This window comes from Oncorhynchus mykiss, chromosome 6 (assembly GCF_057628025.1).
Source record: "Oncorhynchus mykiss isolate SJ-2025 chromosome 6, ASM5762802v1, whole genome shotgun sequence".
Lineage (NCBI taxonomy): Eukaryota > Metazoa > Chordata > Actinopteri > Salmoniformes > Salmonidae > Oncorhynchus > Oncorhynchus mykiss.
Window position 1 is genome coordinate 50,493,177 of NC_143027.1, and position 18,923 is coordinate 50,512,099.

At 45.0% G+C, this 18,923-nt stretch overlaps 1 protein-coding gene across 4 annotated transcripts in view; it reads left to right on the forward strand.

Moving 5' to 3' along the window:
• The window catches only part of LOC110526111 (zinc finger MIZ domain-containing protein 2), a 76,137-nt gene that overhangs the window by 38,173 nt on the left and 19,041 nt on the right, over positions 1-18,923 (forward strand). For all 4 annotated transcript variants that reach the window (XM_021606739.3, XM_036980390.2, XM_090238157.1 and 1 more), the window contains 15 exons: positions 1,619-1,723; positions 5,059-5,173; positions 5,444-5,637; positions 6,301-6,481; positions 7,019-7,243; positions 7,707-7,916; positions 8,100-8,198; positions 8,451-8,625; positions 10,557-10,698; positions 11,145-11,355; positions 11,574-11,679; positions 13,796-13,953; positions 14,269-14,336; positions 14,453-14,521; positions 14,815-15,059. In XM_021606739.3, the coding sequence (XP_021462414.2) occupies positions 1,674-1,723; positions 5,059-5,173; positions 5,444-5,637; positions 6,301-6,481; positions 7,019-7,243; positions 7,707-7,916; positions 8,100-8,198; positions 8,451-8,625; positions 10,557-10,698; positions 11,145-11,355; positions 11,574-11,679; positions 13,796-13,953; positions 14,269-14,336; positions 14,453-14,521; positions 14,815-15,059 (2,248 nt within the window). In that variant the 5' untranslated portion in view covers positions 1,619-1,673. The remainder of the gene's footprint in view (positions 1-1,618; positions 1,724-5,058; positions 5,174-5,443; positions 5,638-6,300; positions 6,482-7,018; positions 7,244-7,706; positions 7,917-8,099; positions 8,199-8,450; positions 8,626-10,556; positions 10,699-11,144; positions 11,356-11,573; positions 11,680-13,795; positions 13,954-14,268; positions 14,337-14,452; positions 14,522-14,814; positions 15,060-18,923) is intronic.

An 18,923-nucleotide genomic window follows, 5' to 3' on the forward strand; every position in this document is an offset into this window, starting at 1 on the left:
CAATGAGCATTCTGTACTGTGCTCTTGCAGTCATCTTTGCAGGACGGCCTCTCCTAGGGAGAGTAGCAACAGGGCTGAACTTTCTCCATTTATAGACAATTTGTCTTACCATAGACTGATGAACATCAAGGCTTTTAGATATACTTTTGTAACCCTTTCTAGGTTTATGCAAGTCAACAATTCTTAATCAAATCAAATTGTATTAGTCACATGCGCCGAATACAACAGATATAGATAGACCTTGCAGTGAAATGCTTACTTACGAGCCCTTAACCAACAATGCAGTTTCAAAGAAATATGGATAAGAATAAGAGAGAAAAGTAACAAGTAATTAAAGAGCAGCATTAAAATAACAGTAGCGAGACTATATAGGAGGTACCGATTAGAGTCAATGTGTGGGGCCACCGGTTAGTTGAGGTAGCATGTACATGTAGGTAGATTCATTAAAGTGACTATGCATAGATGACAGAGTAGCAGTGGTGTAAAGAGAGGGGGGGGGGGGGCAATGCAAATAGTCTGGGTAGCCATTTGGCTAGATGTTCAGGAGTCTTATGGCTTCAGGGTAGAAGCTGTTTAGAAGCCTCTTGGACCTAGACTTGGTGCTCCGGTACCACTTGCCGTGTGGTAGCAGAGAGAACAGTCTATTACTAGGTTGGCTGGAGTCTTTGACAATTTTTAGGGCCTTCCTCAGATGCCGCCTGGAATAGAGGTCCTAGATGGCAGGACGCTTGGCCCCAGTGATGTACTGGGCCGTTCGTGCTACCCTTTGTGGTGCCTTGCGGGCGGAGGCCAGGCAGTGATGCAACCAGTGCTCTCTGGTGCAGCTGTAGAACCTTTTGAGCATCTGAGGACCCATGCCCATAATCTTAGGTCTTCTGAGATCTCTTTTGTTAGAGGCATGGTTCACATCTGGCAATGCTTCATGTGAATAGCAAACTCTACATTTTGTGAGATTTTTATAGGGCAGGGCAAATCTAACGAAAAAATCTCATTTTGTTTCATTGATTGGACTTCAAGTTAGCTGACTCCAATTTAGCTTTTGGAAAACTCATTAGTTTAGGGGTTCACATACTTTTTCCAACTTACACTGAATATTTAAATTATATATTCAATATAGACAAGAAAAATACAATACTTGGTGTGTTATTAGTTTAAGCACACTGTTTGTCTATTGTTGTGACTAAGATGAAGATCAGATAAATGTATGACTAATTTATGCAGAAATCCAGGTAATTCCAAAGGGTTCACATACTTTTTCTTGCCACTGTAGGTTGCCCTTTTTGCAAGGCATTCTAAAACATCCCTGGTCGTTGTGGTTAAATCTGTGTTTGACAGTCACTGCTCTACTGAGTGATCTTACAGATAGTTGTATGTGTGGGGTACAGAGATGAGGAACTCTTTCAAAAATCATGTTAAACAATGTTATTGCACACAGTGAGTCCATGCACTGCCAATCATTGTTTCGGTAGTTTCTCCTCTTATAATTATAGACTTTCTGAATATGCAAATGATAGGAACATTGCAGAAACATTTGTCATGTCTATTCTCCAACGTGGTACAGTAGACTGCTATCTTAATAGTTGGCCTCATGTCTAAACACGTGTTCTTTTGCTTTCAGGCTGTCTGCTGGTTGAGGAGTTGTGGGGCTCCCTGTTGATCCCAACGTCCTTCCGATGAACCCCATGAACTCCATGAAACCTGGCCTGCCTCCTAATCCACACAGGTGTGTACCAACTACCCACCCAGCCAGACAGCTAGCCCCCATCTCTCCTCCCTCTCCATTCGATAAGGATGATTCTAAGCTTTGTGGTTTTGTAGATGAGAAGAATGGCTGTTACTTTCAGGGTCTGTATTCACATGTCTCAGAGGAGGAGTGCTGATCTAGGATCAGGTCCCCCCCCCCTCTTATTCATTATGATTTAAAACACAAAACTGATTCTTGGTCATACTCTGAGATGCTTTGTGAATATGGGCCCAGAAATGCATCCTTTCTGTGAATTTCTGTCGCGGAGGCAAGGGAGAGTCGAGATGAACTGACCGATAAAGTGAGCTTCTTTTGAGGATGGCTGGTTAAACGTGGGAGTTCAGAAAAGAGTGTGACAGTAAAGTTTTTATTTTAATGAGAAAGTACACCCACACAAGGCAAAAATGTCACCACCTCTCACTCCAACGTACCTTACTCAACACAGTTTTGTGCTGATATAACCCTCACTTTAGTCTGGTTTGCTTGGATAGAGGCCAGGGTCTAGCCTACCAACATCACCTACTATGACCTCAAAAAAGAGCTCAGACTCCAAGTGGACGCGTCGAAGTTTGGACTAGGTGCAGTGCTACTTCAAATCTCTGACTGTGACATGAACTACGCTCAAATGGAAAAGGGGCTGTACGTCATTCTGTTCGGGTGTAAGCGTTTCCATCAGTACGTATATGGATGCCAAGTCATTGTGAAATCTGACCACAAGCCCCTCGAGTCAATCATGAGGAAACCGCTAGCCACAGCCCCGCCAAGGCTACAGAGAATGAGCCTTCAACTACAAAAATACGCATTCACATTCACTCACCGTCCAGGCAAAGACATCCCTGTCACAGACACACACTCCCATGTTTCTTACCTACAAGGACAGCAGCCTCAGTGAAGGCATGGACATGCAAGTGCACACTGTGTACAGCAACTTACCAGTTAGTGACATAAAACTGGAGGAGAGCTGAGCAGAAACAGAAAAGGACAACTCATACAGCTGAGGAAAGTCATGCAGGATGGATGGCCCAAGGAGAGGAGAAAATCCCCTCTGAGTGTCTGAGTTCTGGAACCATCGTGATGAACTATCACAGATGAACGGAATAATTTTCAAAGGAGAGAAAATCATCATTCCTACCATTCTCAGAAGAGATTTTGACAAAGATCCATGCTGAACACATGGGCATGGAAAAGTGCAAACAGAGCACGGAACATTTTGTTTTGGCACGGAATGTGCAAACAGAGGACATTGTTAGTAAATGCCCCACATGTCTTGAACGATGCCCCTCAAACACCAGAGCCAATGTTACCTCGCTGTATCCCAGACCAACCCTGGCAGGTCGTGGCAACCAATCTGTTCACCTGGAACAACGAGGACTACATCTTAACAGTGGACTACTACAGCAGATACTTCAAACTCGACAAGCTTCACAGCACCACATCTGCAGCTGTGATACACAAGCTGAAAGCAATCCTTGCCAGGCATGGCATTGTAGAGACTTTAATATCTGACAATGGCCCCTATTACAAATAAAATTAGTTTGAATCCTTCACAAAAGCATGGGAGTTCACCACAAGCCCACATTACCCTCAAATGAATGGCCTTGCTGAAAAATCTGTGCAGATTGCTAAATCACTCATGGACAAAGCTAAAGCAGATGATAGACCCCTACCTCAGTCTCCTTGAATACCTCAACACTCCAGTTGACAACTTCAAATCACCAGCCCAGTTGTTGATGAGCCGCAGACTTTGCTCAAACATTCCCAGCACTAACCAGCAGCTGCAACCTGAGGTCGTCAGCTACAAAGAAGAAATGCATGAAAAACGTGCAGAGTCAACTACGACAGGTCAGCGAGACCACTGCCACCACTGCGCTCATTTCTTTATGCGCCAATGGATCAAGGTGTATCATCAATATGTTGGTGACTTCGCATTAGTTGACTTTTAGATCTTTATCATTTTAATTTAGATTTTTATTATTGACCATGTGACAATGATTTTGAGAAACGACAACGTTATTATTGCAATTAAATTGTTCCATTAAAACGCGCATATGAAAATCATAACTGGCACGGAAAACGGAAGAAATGGCAGGATAAATTGTAAGCTCCTCCAAACTTGAAACTCACGCGCCCGCCTATAAAGTCTTTATAAAATAATTGCCTCCACGTTTTAATGGTCGGGTTTTGCCTATAGGCTACTTTGAATGAAGGTAAGACATGCCTCATTTAAATTAAATAAAACATTCAGCTTTCAAACAATAATGTTTTTAAAATGCATACTGCCTCCAGCTCACATTGTAAAGTGGTGGATGACTCGATGATTGCCTATTGCCTGCACTTGAATTGTGAATGGGGGTGCGCTTCAATAGCCTGTTGGAGAAATAAATACATTTTAAAAAGGTAGCTTTTTTTTAAACTGATCACCAAAACTGTGTATAACACATGCATTTAGAATTGTTGCACAATGAATGGGCTTATAAAAGCATGTTTACTCCAGCAGCAACCAGCTGATGAGCTCTGCATGCTGTGCGTGTGTGACAGTTGTGTTGGATAAATAAGATACATGATGACTAATGAAAATACACACAGGACAATTTAATTCCACTAAATGATGCAAATTAACCTATAGACTGATGAGCATGATGGTCAAATGTATTTCCACCGACTGGTATTTCCATCAATGAATATAAGCATTATTTTGCAATGAGATTGATTTTTTTGTATATTTTTTTTAATCTCCTAGTCATTTTGGCCAACAACAGTTTTATTTATGGACTTTTCATTTTTTTTATAGGCCAAAATAACAGAAACCATGCTGTGCATGTGTGGCCACTGTGCCAGACTCAACAAGATGTGCGCTGCAAGGCTGATTATGGAAAGCAAACAGGAATAACTAGAGCAGTCCTGTTTTATCCAGTATGAGTCACACACGTAACTTCTCTCTTGGCACTGCTACTTTTACCCGTATCTAGGTGACGGCTTTGTCTCCATGGAGACATGGTGCAGTGTCGTGTGATAATGTGATTGACATGCACAGGCAAATCCACTGAGTAAAGCACAGGCGGCACACATGCCCAGCACAGATTTTTAAATATGCACAGGCTATAGCAAAGCCAGAATCTTCAGGCATGCATGTTGCTTACATGTATAAATGCATGTCCATATTTTTCTCCTGACTCAGCAAAGCGCCAACATCCGCTCAAAGCTCCACGGACTTATCCGCCTTAACCCATAGTTGAGGTCCCCGAAGGGCCACAGAGGAAGTGTTGGCCACGACCCAATTCTCCAGTCAGTAATCTCTCTATCCTCCTCCTCAGTGACGGCTCCTACCCTTATGACCCTGTGTCCTGGCAGCAAGGCAGCAATCAGCCGGCAGGCTCCCTGTCTGTGGTAACCACAGTGTGGGGGGTAACCAATCCTTCACCCAGCCAGGTATGGATAGACCCGTGACCTCACGAAAGCAACCATTAAGGTTGTGTCCCAAATGGCACCCTATTCCCTATGTAGTGCACTACTTTTGACCAGGACCCATTTGGGACGTTACATACAGCTGCAATATAATGTCACCCTCCCTTCCCTTCCGCCATAGGCGATACATTAACATTCCAAAGTACAAGAATCATTGCGGTGAATCATATTAGAACTAGGTTGATAGTGATTCACCTCGTAAACACTCCTGTTTGTTTCTCCTCCCCCTCTTAGGTCCTGGGTGGGAACCCGATGGGTCCAGGTGGGAACTCTGGCGGGGGCAACATGATGCCCGGCCACAGCCCTGGGATGGGACAGCAGTTTATGGGTCAACAGGGCTACCCGGAGCCCAACAAAGGCTACATGCAGCAGGGCATGTACGGCAGGGGCAATGGGGGATACCCCGCCGGGCCTGGGTACGTGGGCAGGTAAGCGACAGACAGACCGACCGATATAGCCCAGGCCATGTGTTTTTATCTCCGCTCATTCATGTGGAATTACCTCGAGGAGAAGGATAGGAGAGATTTGGAGGCAAAGATTAAGGGAGTCAACATCTCCCACACACATACCCGTGTTGGCAATATGCCTCTGCCCACTCCAGTATGTGAAGGCTGGATAGTGTCAGAGCTCCTCGTCCATCTTCTTGGCTGCAACCGTTTCCTTTTAGTGAGACCTGTCTCTGACTCACCCATTAACAGCAGTTTCCTTTTGCCATCCCCTCTCATACCATTGTGGATTCAGTCGACTAGTAGGCTATTTAATCCTGAGTGGTGCACTGCAAAACTAAATCGATTTATATTCAGGGTGACACTATTCTCAATACACCATTCATTTTTGAATAGCTGGACCTGTTCCCTCCGAGCACAAGGGACAAGTGTCCAAACCAAAACAGAATGAATTAGCTACCAGACATACATGTTGTATAGTAGTCCTCCTGTAGTCTTTGTATAGTAGCCAAGAGTATGATGGTTTCTGGTAATACGGAACAGTTACTGTTTTACTGGGGGAACATGTACCTGTGTGTGAAATACTGGAGTCACACTATTTCCAGGTTGGTTTATTTTGAAACAACCATTTCTCTGTCCCCTCAGTTACCCCAATAACGGAGGGGGGTCTATGGGCATGCCCCCTCACGGCATCCGCCCTCAAACCGACTTCACCCAGGCGGCGGCGGCGGCGGTGGCTGCAGCGGCTGCCACAGCAACAGCCACAGCCACGGCAACGGTTGCTGCTATCCAGGAGAAGCAGAACCAGGAGATGAACTACGGCCAGGTAAGGAAGGAGGTAGGGAGGGCAATGTAGTACATGCTCTAGAGTGAATTTTTCCATAGGTACAGATCTAGGATCAGCTTGCCTTCCCCCAAATCCTAACCGTAACCATTACAGGGGAAAATGCTAAACTGACCCAAGATCAGAGTCTAGGGACAACTTAATCCTACTCTGTAGTGCATACTCTCTGCTATAGTATTACTATTGTCTCGGATGACCACAAGCCAGGGGTTGCGACACAAACACCTTATGGGAGTTGCCTGTCAGACTCCTGTATTGTGCAGAAACATCCAACCAAAATGGTGGCCTCTGTTGGTCTGAGTGGATACTGCACCCCCTGCTGGCTATAGGAGTGTGTGGCTTATGTCATGTTTAATTAACAGAGGGAAGTTCTTCGACTTTGCAACACTGCTCAATATGGACCTTATTTATACGTTATTATAACCATGTAAACCAGTGAAAACAGAACATCAAAGTGACTTCTGTTTCCTTTATCTCACCCGCCATAACATGCCCACACTAACCTAGAGGACTTTTCAGATGGGTGGCGGTGCGGGCTACAACACACAGTTCATGCAACACCCGGGCCCCCGAGGTCCCCCTGGCATGTCCCCGGCAGGGATGGGTCCCGCTCGTCCCCCGTCCATGGGGCCCATGTACGGTGCCCCTCAAGGTCAGAGGATGCCCCAGCACCCAGGCTACCCCGGGGCTCAGCATGGACCACCCAGGCCACAGCAGGGACTCAAACGCCCATACAATGCTGAGGTGAGTCTCTCCCGGCGAATGACTTCGCATACTTTCTAATGCAAACCATTTGTAGACTGACAGCCATAAGTAAAAAATATACCGTGTGAATTATAATACTATTTTAACACCTATGTCCATCCATTTTATTAAGCTTGATATAGAGTTTGCCGTTAAGGTAGTTGTTTTTGGTTACACTGTCCAACTTCACCAAAATGGGCCATTCTCTTATAATAGCCAGGTGTCACTTCACATTTTAGCAAGTAAAAGCCTCCAATTAATGCTGGGTATCAAAGTGTAATTTCGCGAGCTTAAAATTCAAGTAGGCTCAACTTCCTTATTTGGTAAGGTTTATCTCACTAACATTATAGCTTTCATTTGTTTGTATCCTCATCATACCAGAAATATAATTGTGTGCCCAGTTTTGTTTTGAGGTCAACACATATCTCGTTTCCATTTTGCCCCCTCTGTGTGTCTCCCTCAGGGCTTTACCGGACAGCAGTATGGTCCAGGCATGGCCGGCCCTGCTCCTGGTCAGGGGCCCTACCCTGGGCAGCCCATGCAGTACCATGGGGGCCTGGGACCCCAGCGCTCAGCCACCTCCCCCTCCTACCAAGGCCACAAGATGCCCATGCAGCAGGGCAACATGGGCCAGTACCCCTCGGGACCAGCTCACCCAGGACAGTACTACAAGGTAACACTATCCAGTGTCACGATCTGTCAAACCCCTATTCCTGTCTGTCTGTTACACAGCCTGCTGGGCTTTACTGTTTTTACACCCTCCCTCCTATGTGTGTGTATGCCCTGGCTGGCTACTGTAATAATACCCAAACTAGAGTCCAGAGTACAAACCAGTGCTGTGCGATTTGCCTTTCAGTCGGAGCAGTTCAATGGACAGGGCAACACACTAAATGCACTAGTGGCCGGGGGAGTCGGTGGAGTTTACAACACCTTCAACCAGACTGTAGTCAATGGGGTGAGAACTCATTCCACCTTCATTATGTTTTTGTGTAACTTGGTCCTAGATCTGTTTGTGCTGTCTTGCCAATGGCCGTAAGAGTTGGAAAGACGGCACAAACAGATTTGGGACCAGGCTTCTCTTTGTGTGTAGAGATGTAGACCTATGTTGCCTCTGAATGTCAAAATCTCAAAGCACAGCACATTACTACTATTTTTAGTCCTCCAAGTACAGCAACCTAACCCTACTCTCATTCTCTTTGTGTCCTAGCCGGGCAGGGTGATGCCTGGTTATCCAAGCTCTCCCCTTCTTGGAAACCCCACCCCTCCCATAACCCCAGGCAGTGCGGTACCCCCCTACATGTCTCCTGGCCATGATGTCAAGCCCTCTTTCCTGCCTGACATCAAGCCAAACACGAACTCCCTACCCCCACCACTCCCCACAGGTAACCCTCAAACATGACACACTCGTACACAGAATTTGCTTTGGAAATCCCTCGTCTCTCAGTAGCTAAATTATAATTTTTTGGTCACATACACGTGTTTAGCAGATGTTATTGTGGGTGTAGCAAAATGCTTGCGCTTCTAGCTCCGACAGTGCAGTAATTTCTAAAAAATTACACTATATACACAATATATACCCAATAAACACAAATCTAGTAAAGGAATGGAATTAAGAATAAAAAAATGTATGGACGAGCAATGTCAGAGCGGCATAGAATAAGATACAGTAGAATAGTATCGGATACAGTATATACAAATGAGATGGGTAATGCAAAATATGTTAACATTATTAAAGTGACTAGTGTTCCATTTATTAAAGTGGCCAGTCTGATGGCCTTGAGATAGACGCTGTTTTTCAGTCTCTCGGTCCCAGCATTGACGTACCTGTACTGAGCTCGCCTTCTGGATGATTACAGGATGAACAGGCAGTGGCTCTTGTGGTTGTTGTCCTTGATTAGCTTTTTGGCCTTCCTGTGACATCGGGTGATGTAGGTGTCCTTGAGGGCAGGTAGTTTGCCCCCGGGGGTGATGTGTTGGGCATACTGCACCACCCTCCGGAAAGCCCTGCGGTCGCGGTGGTGCAGTTGCCGTACCAGGCGGTGATACAGCCTGACAAGATGCTCTCGATTGTGCATCTGTAAAAGTTTGTGAGGGTTTTAGGTGACAAGCCAAATTTCTTCAGCCTCCTGAGGTTGAAGAGGTGCTGTTGCACCTTCTTCACCACACTGTCTGTGGGTGGACCATTCCAGTTTGTCAGTGATGTGTACGCCGAGGAACTTGAAGCTTTCCACCTTCTCCACTGCGGTCCCGTTGATGTGGATGGGGGGTGCTCCCTCTGTTGTTTCCTGAAGTCCACGATCAGCTAGTCTTCCATTCAATTGGTGACAGATTTTCATGCAAATTTTCAAAAATCTACATAAAGAAAATAAGTCAATTTTCCCCACCAGTGGTGTGTTTCCACCAAACTGACTGTGCGTGCTGACGTAGTGCACACAATGTGCATTTTTGGCTTATGTTTTTTTCCCCCTAATGTTCTGTGTTGTCACAAAAACTGTTGCGTTAAATAGAAAAAGTGCCTACTCTGGTCTTGGCACGTGTGCTTTAGCCAGCAGCTCGTAGATACAGGGTAATGGCTAGAAGTGATCTAGCTTTTGACTAATTAACGTCACGTTAAAATGCAAAAAAAAAAAAATCTCTTTTGACGTTAATTTGGCAAAAAAACAGGATCCCATCTAGCCATGACTCCGATACAGTGCGGGTAGGCTAGTCTACATTATGAGATTATGGATAAGATTATGGATATTTTTTTAAACGGCAGTCAAGCATTGATCATCATGTCACCAGAATAAGACCCTCAGCATTTATTGGAAAGGAGCATCACGCTCATACCATGCACTTTCAGCACCCTGGGAAGTTCATCATCATTTTTCATCTGTAGCCTAATTTAAACTGCATGTTTTCCGGAGTCGTAGTGGGAGGACCACACACCATGTCAACGTGTGATTTCAAGTTTACTTCAATATCATGGTTATTATATCAATATTTGTTATTTGCGCATCGATGCGTTTCCACCGCCATTTTACCGACACAAAAAGATCCCACCATGTCGAATGAACAAATTATCTATCGGGATTTATACATTTGTACCGAAAATTCCTGTTTCCATCACAACTGTCGTGATTCATTTTTATATGGTATGACATTACTCGCATAAAAACTGTGGATGGAAACGTGGTTAATGAAGTCTTTGTTTTCATCATTTCTCTGCATTTACGGTGCCTCCAGAAAACAGAGAAACTAGTGTTGTGTGTGTTTAGACGGTCTAACAACGAGACATGGTGGCTAATTGATTGCGCCTGGCTTTGCTCATCAGGTAACCCCAGCGATGACCTGCGGTTGACCTTCCCTGTACGAGATGGCGTGGTGCTGGAACCCTTCCGCCTGGAGCACAACCTGGCCGTCAGCAACCACGTCTTCCAGCTGCGCGACTCCGTCTACAAGACCCTCATGATGAGGTCCGAGCTCTGCTGCTCTTCATTTTATATATTGGATTGTACTGTGCTATACTATACCCTGCTATTCTGCAATGTACTGTGCTATATTATAAACTGGGTGGTTCGAGCCCTGAATCCTGATTGGCTGAAAGCCGTGGTATATCAGGCCGTATACCATGGGTATGACAGAACATTTATTTTTACTGCTCTAATTATGTTGGTAACCAGTTTATAATAACAATAAGGACCTCAGGGTTTTGTGATATATAGCCAATCTACCACGGCTACGGGCTGTGTCCTAGCACTCCGCTTTGTGTCGTGCAAGAACAGCTCTTAGCCGTAGTATATTGGCCATATGCAGTACCACACCTCCTCGGGTCTTATTGCTAAACCATGCTATACTATACTACTATATTGCTGTTGTAGATGATTTGGCGTGTGTGGGTGCGTGTGTGTACCGTACGCAGGCCGGACTTGGAGCTCCAGTTTAAGTGTTACCACCATGAGGACCGTCAGATGAACACCAACTGGCCGGCGTCGGTGCAGGTGAGCGTTAACGCCACGCCCCTCACCATCCAGCGTGGCGACAACAAGACTTCCCACAAGCCCCTGTACCTGAAGCAAGTGTGTCAGCCCGGGAGGAACACCATCCAGATCACGGTCACAGCCTGCTGTTGTGTAAGTGTCCTGCAGCACACACCTACACTCTGTTGAATGGAGTTTCACCATTGTAATCAACTCTTCTGCAAGTTTCACGTCACAGTTAAAATTGAGGCACAGTCAAACCTGTTGCCCTCTATGTAGAGTGTTCACTATTGCACTGATAATCTCTAATCCCAAACATCTATTTCGCTGTCTCTCTCCTCCTCTCTACCCCTCGCTCTTGCTACCTGCAGTCTCACCTGTTTGTGCTCCAGCTGGTCCACAGGCCGTCAGTACGCTCGGTGCTGCAGGGCTTGATGAAGAAACGGCTTTTGCCAGCAGAGCACTGTGTCACTAAGAGTGAGTGGGGCATTTTATTTATTGAACCTTTAATTCATCAGGAAACTCCCATTGAGATATAAAATATATTTTACAAGGGAAACCTTGCATTTGAACTAGGACTACCTCTGGTACCACCATTTGCCATTCTCAGTTGTCTCAAATCTATTGCAAAGTCTGAATAAGCTTTTAGTAGTATACATCGCCTTCGGAAAGTATTCAGACCCCTTGACTTTTTCCATAGTTTGTTCCGTTACAGCCTTAATCTAAAATTGATTACATTATATTTTTCCTCAATCTACACACACTACCCAACAATGACAAAGCAAAAGCATGTGTTTAGAAAATGGTATAAAAAAGGTATTCTTGGGTATGACGCTAGAAGCTTGGCAAACCTGTATTTGGGGGGTTTCTTCCATTCTTCTCTGCAAATCCTCTCTAGCTCTGTCAGGTTGGATGGGGAGCATCGCTGCACAGCTATTTCTCTATGTTCGATCGTGTTCTGGGCCGCTCAAGGATATTCAGCGCTGTTTTGGCTGTGTACTTAGGGTAGTTTTCCTGTTGGAAGGTGAACCTTTGCCCCAGTCTGAGCTCTCTGGAGCATTTTCATCAAGGATCTCTGCACTTTCCCACAATCCTGACTCTCCCAGACCTGCTGCTGAAAACACCCCTACAGCATGATGCTGCCACCACCATGCTTCACCGTAGGAATTGTGCCAGGTTTCCTTCAGACGTGACTCTTGGCATTCAGGCCAAAGAGTTCAATCTTGGTTTCATCAGACCAGATAATCTTGTTTCTCATGGTTTGAGATTCCTTTAGGTGCCTTTTGGCAAACTCCAATGAGACACTTATGTGCCATTTACTAAGGAGTGGCTTCTGTCTGGCCACTCTATCATATAGGCCTGATTTAGTGGTGCTGCAGAGATGTTTGTCCTTCTGGAAGGTTCTCCCATCTCCACAGAAGAACCCTAGAGCTCTGTCAGAGTGACCATCGGCTTCTTGGTCACCTCCCTGACCAAGGCCCTTCTCCCCCGATTGTTCAGTTGGGCCGGGCGGCCAGCTCTAGGAAGGGTTTTAGTGGTTCCAAATTTCTTTCATTTAAGATCGATGGAGTCCACCTGTGTTCTTGGGGACCTTCAATGCTGCGTCTTTTGGTACCCTTCCCCAGATCTATGCCTCAACACAATGCTGTGTTGGAGCTCTACGGACAATTTCGTCAACCTCATGGCTTGGTTTTTGCTCTGACATGCACTGTCAACTGTGGGACCTTATATAGACAAGTGTGTGCCTTTCTGAATCGTGTCCAATCAATTTACCACAGGTGGACTCCAATCAAGTTGTAGCAAAATCTCAAGGATGATCAATGGAAACATGATGCACCTGAGCTCAATTGAGTCACATAGCAAAGATTCTGAATACCTATGTAAATAATTATTTATTTGTAATAAATTTAGAAATATATTTTTTTTAAATCTGCTTTCACTTTGTCATTTTGGAGTATTGTGTGTAGATTGATGAGGAAAACATGTATTTAATCAATTTTAGAAAATATTAAATACTCTGCTATTTAGCAGATGATTTTATCAAAAGCTACTAACGGTAGCACATGCATAACTATTCATATTGGGGGCCCCAGCGGGAATCAAACCCGTAATCCTGACATCGCAAGCACCATGCTTTACCAAATGAGCGACGCAGCCTTTGGAAAACCTGTGCATTCATTTCTCCATCCCTTTAACGCTACTGTCCCACGATAAGGCACTGACCACTACGGCATCATAGTATAGCAATACATCCTGTATCTCTACAATGGGGACTTCACTCGCCGCATGGCCTATGGGTCTCTAAAGCCCTGTTCACACTGCACTTAGCTATGGGAGCTTTTAGCCTGGGGCAAAGATAGTGTTCACTCTTGCATATTCTCAAGTGGGTTAGCACCAGCCTTAGCCCAGGGCAGAGTTCCATTGTTACCTAATTTCAATATTCTACTCCAGAAAAGTGACAGTTGGTTTCAGTGAACACAGGCTAAGTTAACACAGGGACAGTCTTGGCATGGGGCTAAGGATAGCCCAAGGCTAAGACAAATGCAGTGTGAAAAGGCCTTAAATTCACTGTCTCCCCCGTTCCCCACTGCAGTCAAGAGGAACTTCAGCAGCGGCACCATCCCAGGGACACCGGGGCTGAATGGGGAGGACGGGGTGGAGCAGACTGCTATCAGGGTGTCCCTCAAGTGCCCCATCACATTCCGCCGCATCCAGCTGCCAGCGCGAGGCCATGACTGCAGACACATACAGGTCAGTACTCCTTGCCAGTACCACACCGATCGGCTCCACTAACACTGCTCCCTCAGAGTGGAAAAAAACAGTGCTGCATCTGAAATGGCTCCCTCTTCCCTAAATAGTGCTCTTCTTGTAGGGTACTATATAGGGAATAGGGTGTCACTTCAGACGCAGCCAGTGTTGATCCTTCACCTGTTCCCTAGAGATAGGCTACACAACTCTTGAGTGCCAAGGAAGTCATGTGAGGGTTTGTGAGTGACGGATCAATATTATGTTTCTGTTTCTGGATGAATTTTCGGCTAATCCTACTCTCTCTCAACCTGGTTTCAGTGTTTCGACCTAGAGTCCTACCTGCAGCTGAACTGTGAGAGGGGGACCTGGCGCTGTCCTGTGTGCAAGTACGTTAGAATAGTAGACTACTACATAACTCCCTTGCAGGATTCAAATCGATTGAAGCTCACTACTCTGTCCTAAATAGATTGTAGCTCACTACTACGTCCTTTCCCCCTTGCAGTAAGACTGCTCTACTGGAGGGTCTAGAGGTGGACCAGTACATGCTGGGGATCCTCATCTACATTCAGAAGTAAGAACCAACTCCCCAATGTCATTCTGACTTGTACCTGATTGTGCTTAATATTCTTTCCCCCATATTCCTCTCCCATTCTCTATTATCCCCCCAATCCCCTCAACAATATGTCTCTCACAAAACCCAAAACACAGTTGCGTCCTGAATGGCAGCCTATTCCCTATTTGGTGCACTACTTCTGACCAGAGCCCTATCTGGTCAAAAGTGGTGCACCATATAAAGAATACGGTGCTATTTCATCTGCAGCCACGTATCTAAAACGTTCATCTCTGAATTTTACACGCACGCAGCTCGGAGTATGAGGAGATTACCATTGACCCGGTGTGCAGCTGGAAGCCCGTTCCCATCAAACCCGACCTTCACATCAAAGAAGAGCCGGATGGTCCGGCACTGAAGCGCTGCCGCACCCTGAGCCCCAGTCACATGATCCTGCCCAGTGTCATGGAGATGATCGCCTCCCTGGGCCCAGCCTCATCGCCCTACCCCTCCATGCCAGCAGGGGGAAACGGCAGTACTCCGGACTACCCCAGCCAAGGTAGACTGACCTAACTCCTCTCATGTGGTAGGGAAGTGTGGTGCCATTTTCACTTCCATATCCACTTTTTTTAAAGTATTTTTTTTATGGGCTTCCAGAGTAGCCTGAAATCCAGAACCTGATTTCTGCTAGCATTCCACTCCTTGGAATCTGTCACTGCCAAACGTGTATGGCAGTAAAAGGACTGGAAAAGAGTGGAAAGTCAGCACAAACAGAATGGTATAGGGGAGAGTTGGCTAAGTCGAGCCAAAGTGTTAGTTGAGCCACCTGTTGTTTCTAGGAAACTATACATAAATGTATTCTGTGACCAAATATCATCAATGCATCAAATCAAAATGTATTTGTCAAATGCGCCGAATACAACAGGTGTGTAGACTTTACTGTCAAATTCTTACTTAGCTTCTTATGGCTGCATCCCTTCTTCTCAATTTCCGCCTGAAGACATACCCTAATCTAACTGTCTGTAGCTCTGGCCCAGAGGCAAGGATATGCATATTCTTGTTATCATTTGAATGGAAACATTCTGAAGTTTGTGGAAATGTTAATTGAATGTAGGAGAATATAACACAATAGATCTGGTAGAAGAAAAGAGAAAGAAAGAGCATACGTTTTCTGTTTTTATTGTTGTAGCATCATCTTTCACATGTACTAGAATAGCCAAACAGTCAGATAGGATGCTGGGGATAATTTTGATGGATAACACAAGAGGGCGACTGTAGTTGTCAAAGTTTCGACTGATAACATCAGGAATGGGTGAGCTACATGACATTTTGCATGAAGTCACCCAGGTGTCCCACACAAGTTACCCAAATGTACCCAAGTGGCCGAATTGGTGAAATTATATATAACTATATACAACAGTGCAAATAACTATATACAACATATCAAAAAGCAATTCTAACACACAAAAAAAATTACAAAAAATGTTTAAAATATACATTTGAATTTTAAAAAAAATTAAAAACAGGGGTAGACCCTTTGGAAGACCCTCAGTCCTCTACACAATATTTTGCTGCTGGTGCCATGTCCCATAGCAGTCTCTTTCTGCTGTAAAGCAGAGGCAAACCAAACAAGTGGTGCAGGTGATGGGGGACTTCATGTGACAAAGAACACAACGACGCCTCCATGCTGTGCCCTTTTGGCCCTGAGGCACATTCATGCCTGCAGTTATGAACTTTGGCATATGAACACCACTGGTGGCAGGAGTAGAGGGGGCAGAGGTAGAGGGGGCAGAATGTGATGCAGTGGACTTTGTGCTATAGCCAGCAAGCTCCCGGATGAGCAGCTCCCTGAAGGCTAGCTGTGAGATGGGGGGCTGTGCACAGCTCTTCGCCATTTCCTTCTGCAGGATGAAGGAATTCACCACAGCAATGTCAATGAAATGGTAAAACAATGTATTGTACCATTTCTTTGTCTTGTGGAGAACATTGTAGTACCCTATCAGTGCGTCTGATAGGTCTACACCTCCCATGCCCTTGTTGTAATCCTTGATAGCTGCAGAAATGGGGAAATGTTTGGTGGTCCATGCCCCAGTAGTGTCCTTCACACGCCTGATGACGTGATCGCCACTGAAGGACTTGTGGATAGTGGAGTACATCACCACCTCTCTGGTATCCATCCACTTCACAAACAACAGGCCATCTTCACGGATCCATCGCATGGTACCCCACTAAGGCATGTCGTTCACCTTTGTCTTCGGAAAGCCCACTCTGTTGGTCCGAATAGTGCCACAAGCCCACACCTCCAGCTTCCTCAGGTCTGCAAACAGGGTAGGGCTTGTGTAAAAGTTGTCCACAAAGTTTGTAGCCCTTCCCCATCAGTTGAAAATCCAATAACTCCATGACGGAATCGTAACTGAGTCCCTTACCAGTCGCAAAACTGCTTTTCCCCTCATAAACCAAAAAATTGCATGTGTATGCACACACACAATCAGCAGAAACAAACAGCTTGTAACCCCATTTTGTTGGTTTGTTACGCATGTATTGTTTTAGGCCAATTCCGGCCTTTGAGGCTACCATCTTCTCATCTATGGACAAGTTCTGGGTGGGCTGAAAATGGGTCTTGCAGGCAACCATGCTGGGGTAGAGAGGTTTGACTTTTCAGAGCCTGTCAAACCTTGCGGTGCCTCTCCCCTCTGTCATTCTCCTCATCAACTTCTGGGTCACTGATGTGAAGCGCCCATGAGATATTAAGAAACCTTGTAGAGGACATGACAGTGGGGGTGAAAGAGTGGGGATGTTTTCCAGTAATCCTTTAGGGTTTTTAATTTCACCAGCCCCATGTAAATGACCAGTGAAAGGTAGCAGAAAAGGTCTGACATGGAAATGGGCTTACATGCCTCTTTCTTTCCTGCTTGCTTCTTAGCCCCATATTTGTTTGTATTACACACCAGGGAATCAACAATTGACGGGGTGAAAAACAGTTGAAAAAGTTGCATGGGTCTGTATTTCAAGGTCATGTCCAGCTGAGGTCCTGGTGGCCTTTTTGGTCTGAATATTGGAGGACGTGGCTCCACATCCTCCTCCAGCACAGAGTGCCATTGCCCCTCTTCCTCTCTGCCAACAGGTTCCACACTTCCCTTCCTCCGCTTCTTTGTTTGTGTCTTCACACCTCTAGATGGCCGGGCGGGGGTAGGTGTGGAGCCGGAGACAGCAGGGGTCCGGCTTGATGAACCCGCTTCAGTGGGGGATGGGCACCTTGGCACCGGGGGCTCCCAGTCGAAGTCGCTATCACTGTGAAAGAAAACATTTTAAAGAAATATTTATATATGAGCCTTTTATCATCACGTAAAATTAACATATGTATTGTATAGAGCAGAGGGAACAGTCACTAAGGTGAAGTGCTGTTCCATTCAACTCCGGCCATTCTTGTGGGCCTGCCCTCCCCTCAACAGCACCCAATGGCTATTTCATATGGAAATGGAGTGGAGTGGAGCAGCAGGCGCAGTGGCCATGTGTGTGTTTGCTGTTCTACTCCATTCCATTTTAATAAAAAATAGAAAATAAATATGTCTGACATGGAATATATATATATATATATATATATATATATATATATATATATATATATATATATATATATACATACACACACACACACACACACACACACACACACACTATGTATAGCCAATGTGTACTTTACACATTTCATCACACATTTCATTACTGATTATATTTCTATAAATTGCTAAAAAATAAATAATAATTAATAATATTTTTGCAGAAAAATATATCAAATTATATTACAAACAACGCCATTAGCATTTACCAGTCCAGGATTATATCCTCTCCTTGCAGAAACATATCTTCAGTGTTTGAGTCATAACTATGCTCACTCAAAGATTCTTCAAACAACAAATCTGTCTCACTTTCTCGATTAATTTCTTCTATAATCTGGTGCAAATCTGTATACTTAGATTTGGACTTCGCTTTTCCTGATTTATGCGCCATGATGTGTTCTATGAAATCGTTGAAAAAACACTTTCCAAAATACTGCGCGTGACTGCAACAAGTCTGATGGTCAATGGCGAATGGAAGTTCGTCACGCGTGCGTTTACGAATAAGTGATGGTGGTCCAACCCATAACCATCACATACTGGCGTTTACCTCAGCTCATTGGCTATCTACCAAGCTAGATTTCAAGAAGATCAGTGGTCATTGGGCAGAAATACAGTCAATCAACAAAACTTCGCTAATATTATTGGTGCGCAATGAGGTCATTGCTCGTTGTCTTCAAATCAGTTCATTTCGTTCAATACGCCCCGCAAAAAGAACAATCAAGTATGGCTGTGTTACAAACATCCAGAGGATTGCAATGAAACCAACCATGACTAGATAAACGATTGTTTAGTGTGTGTAATTA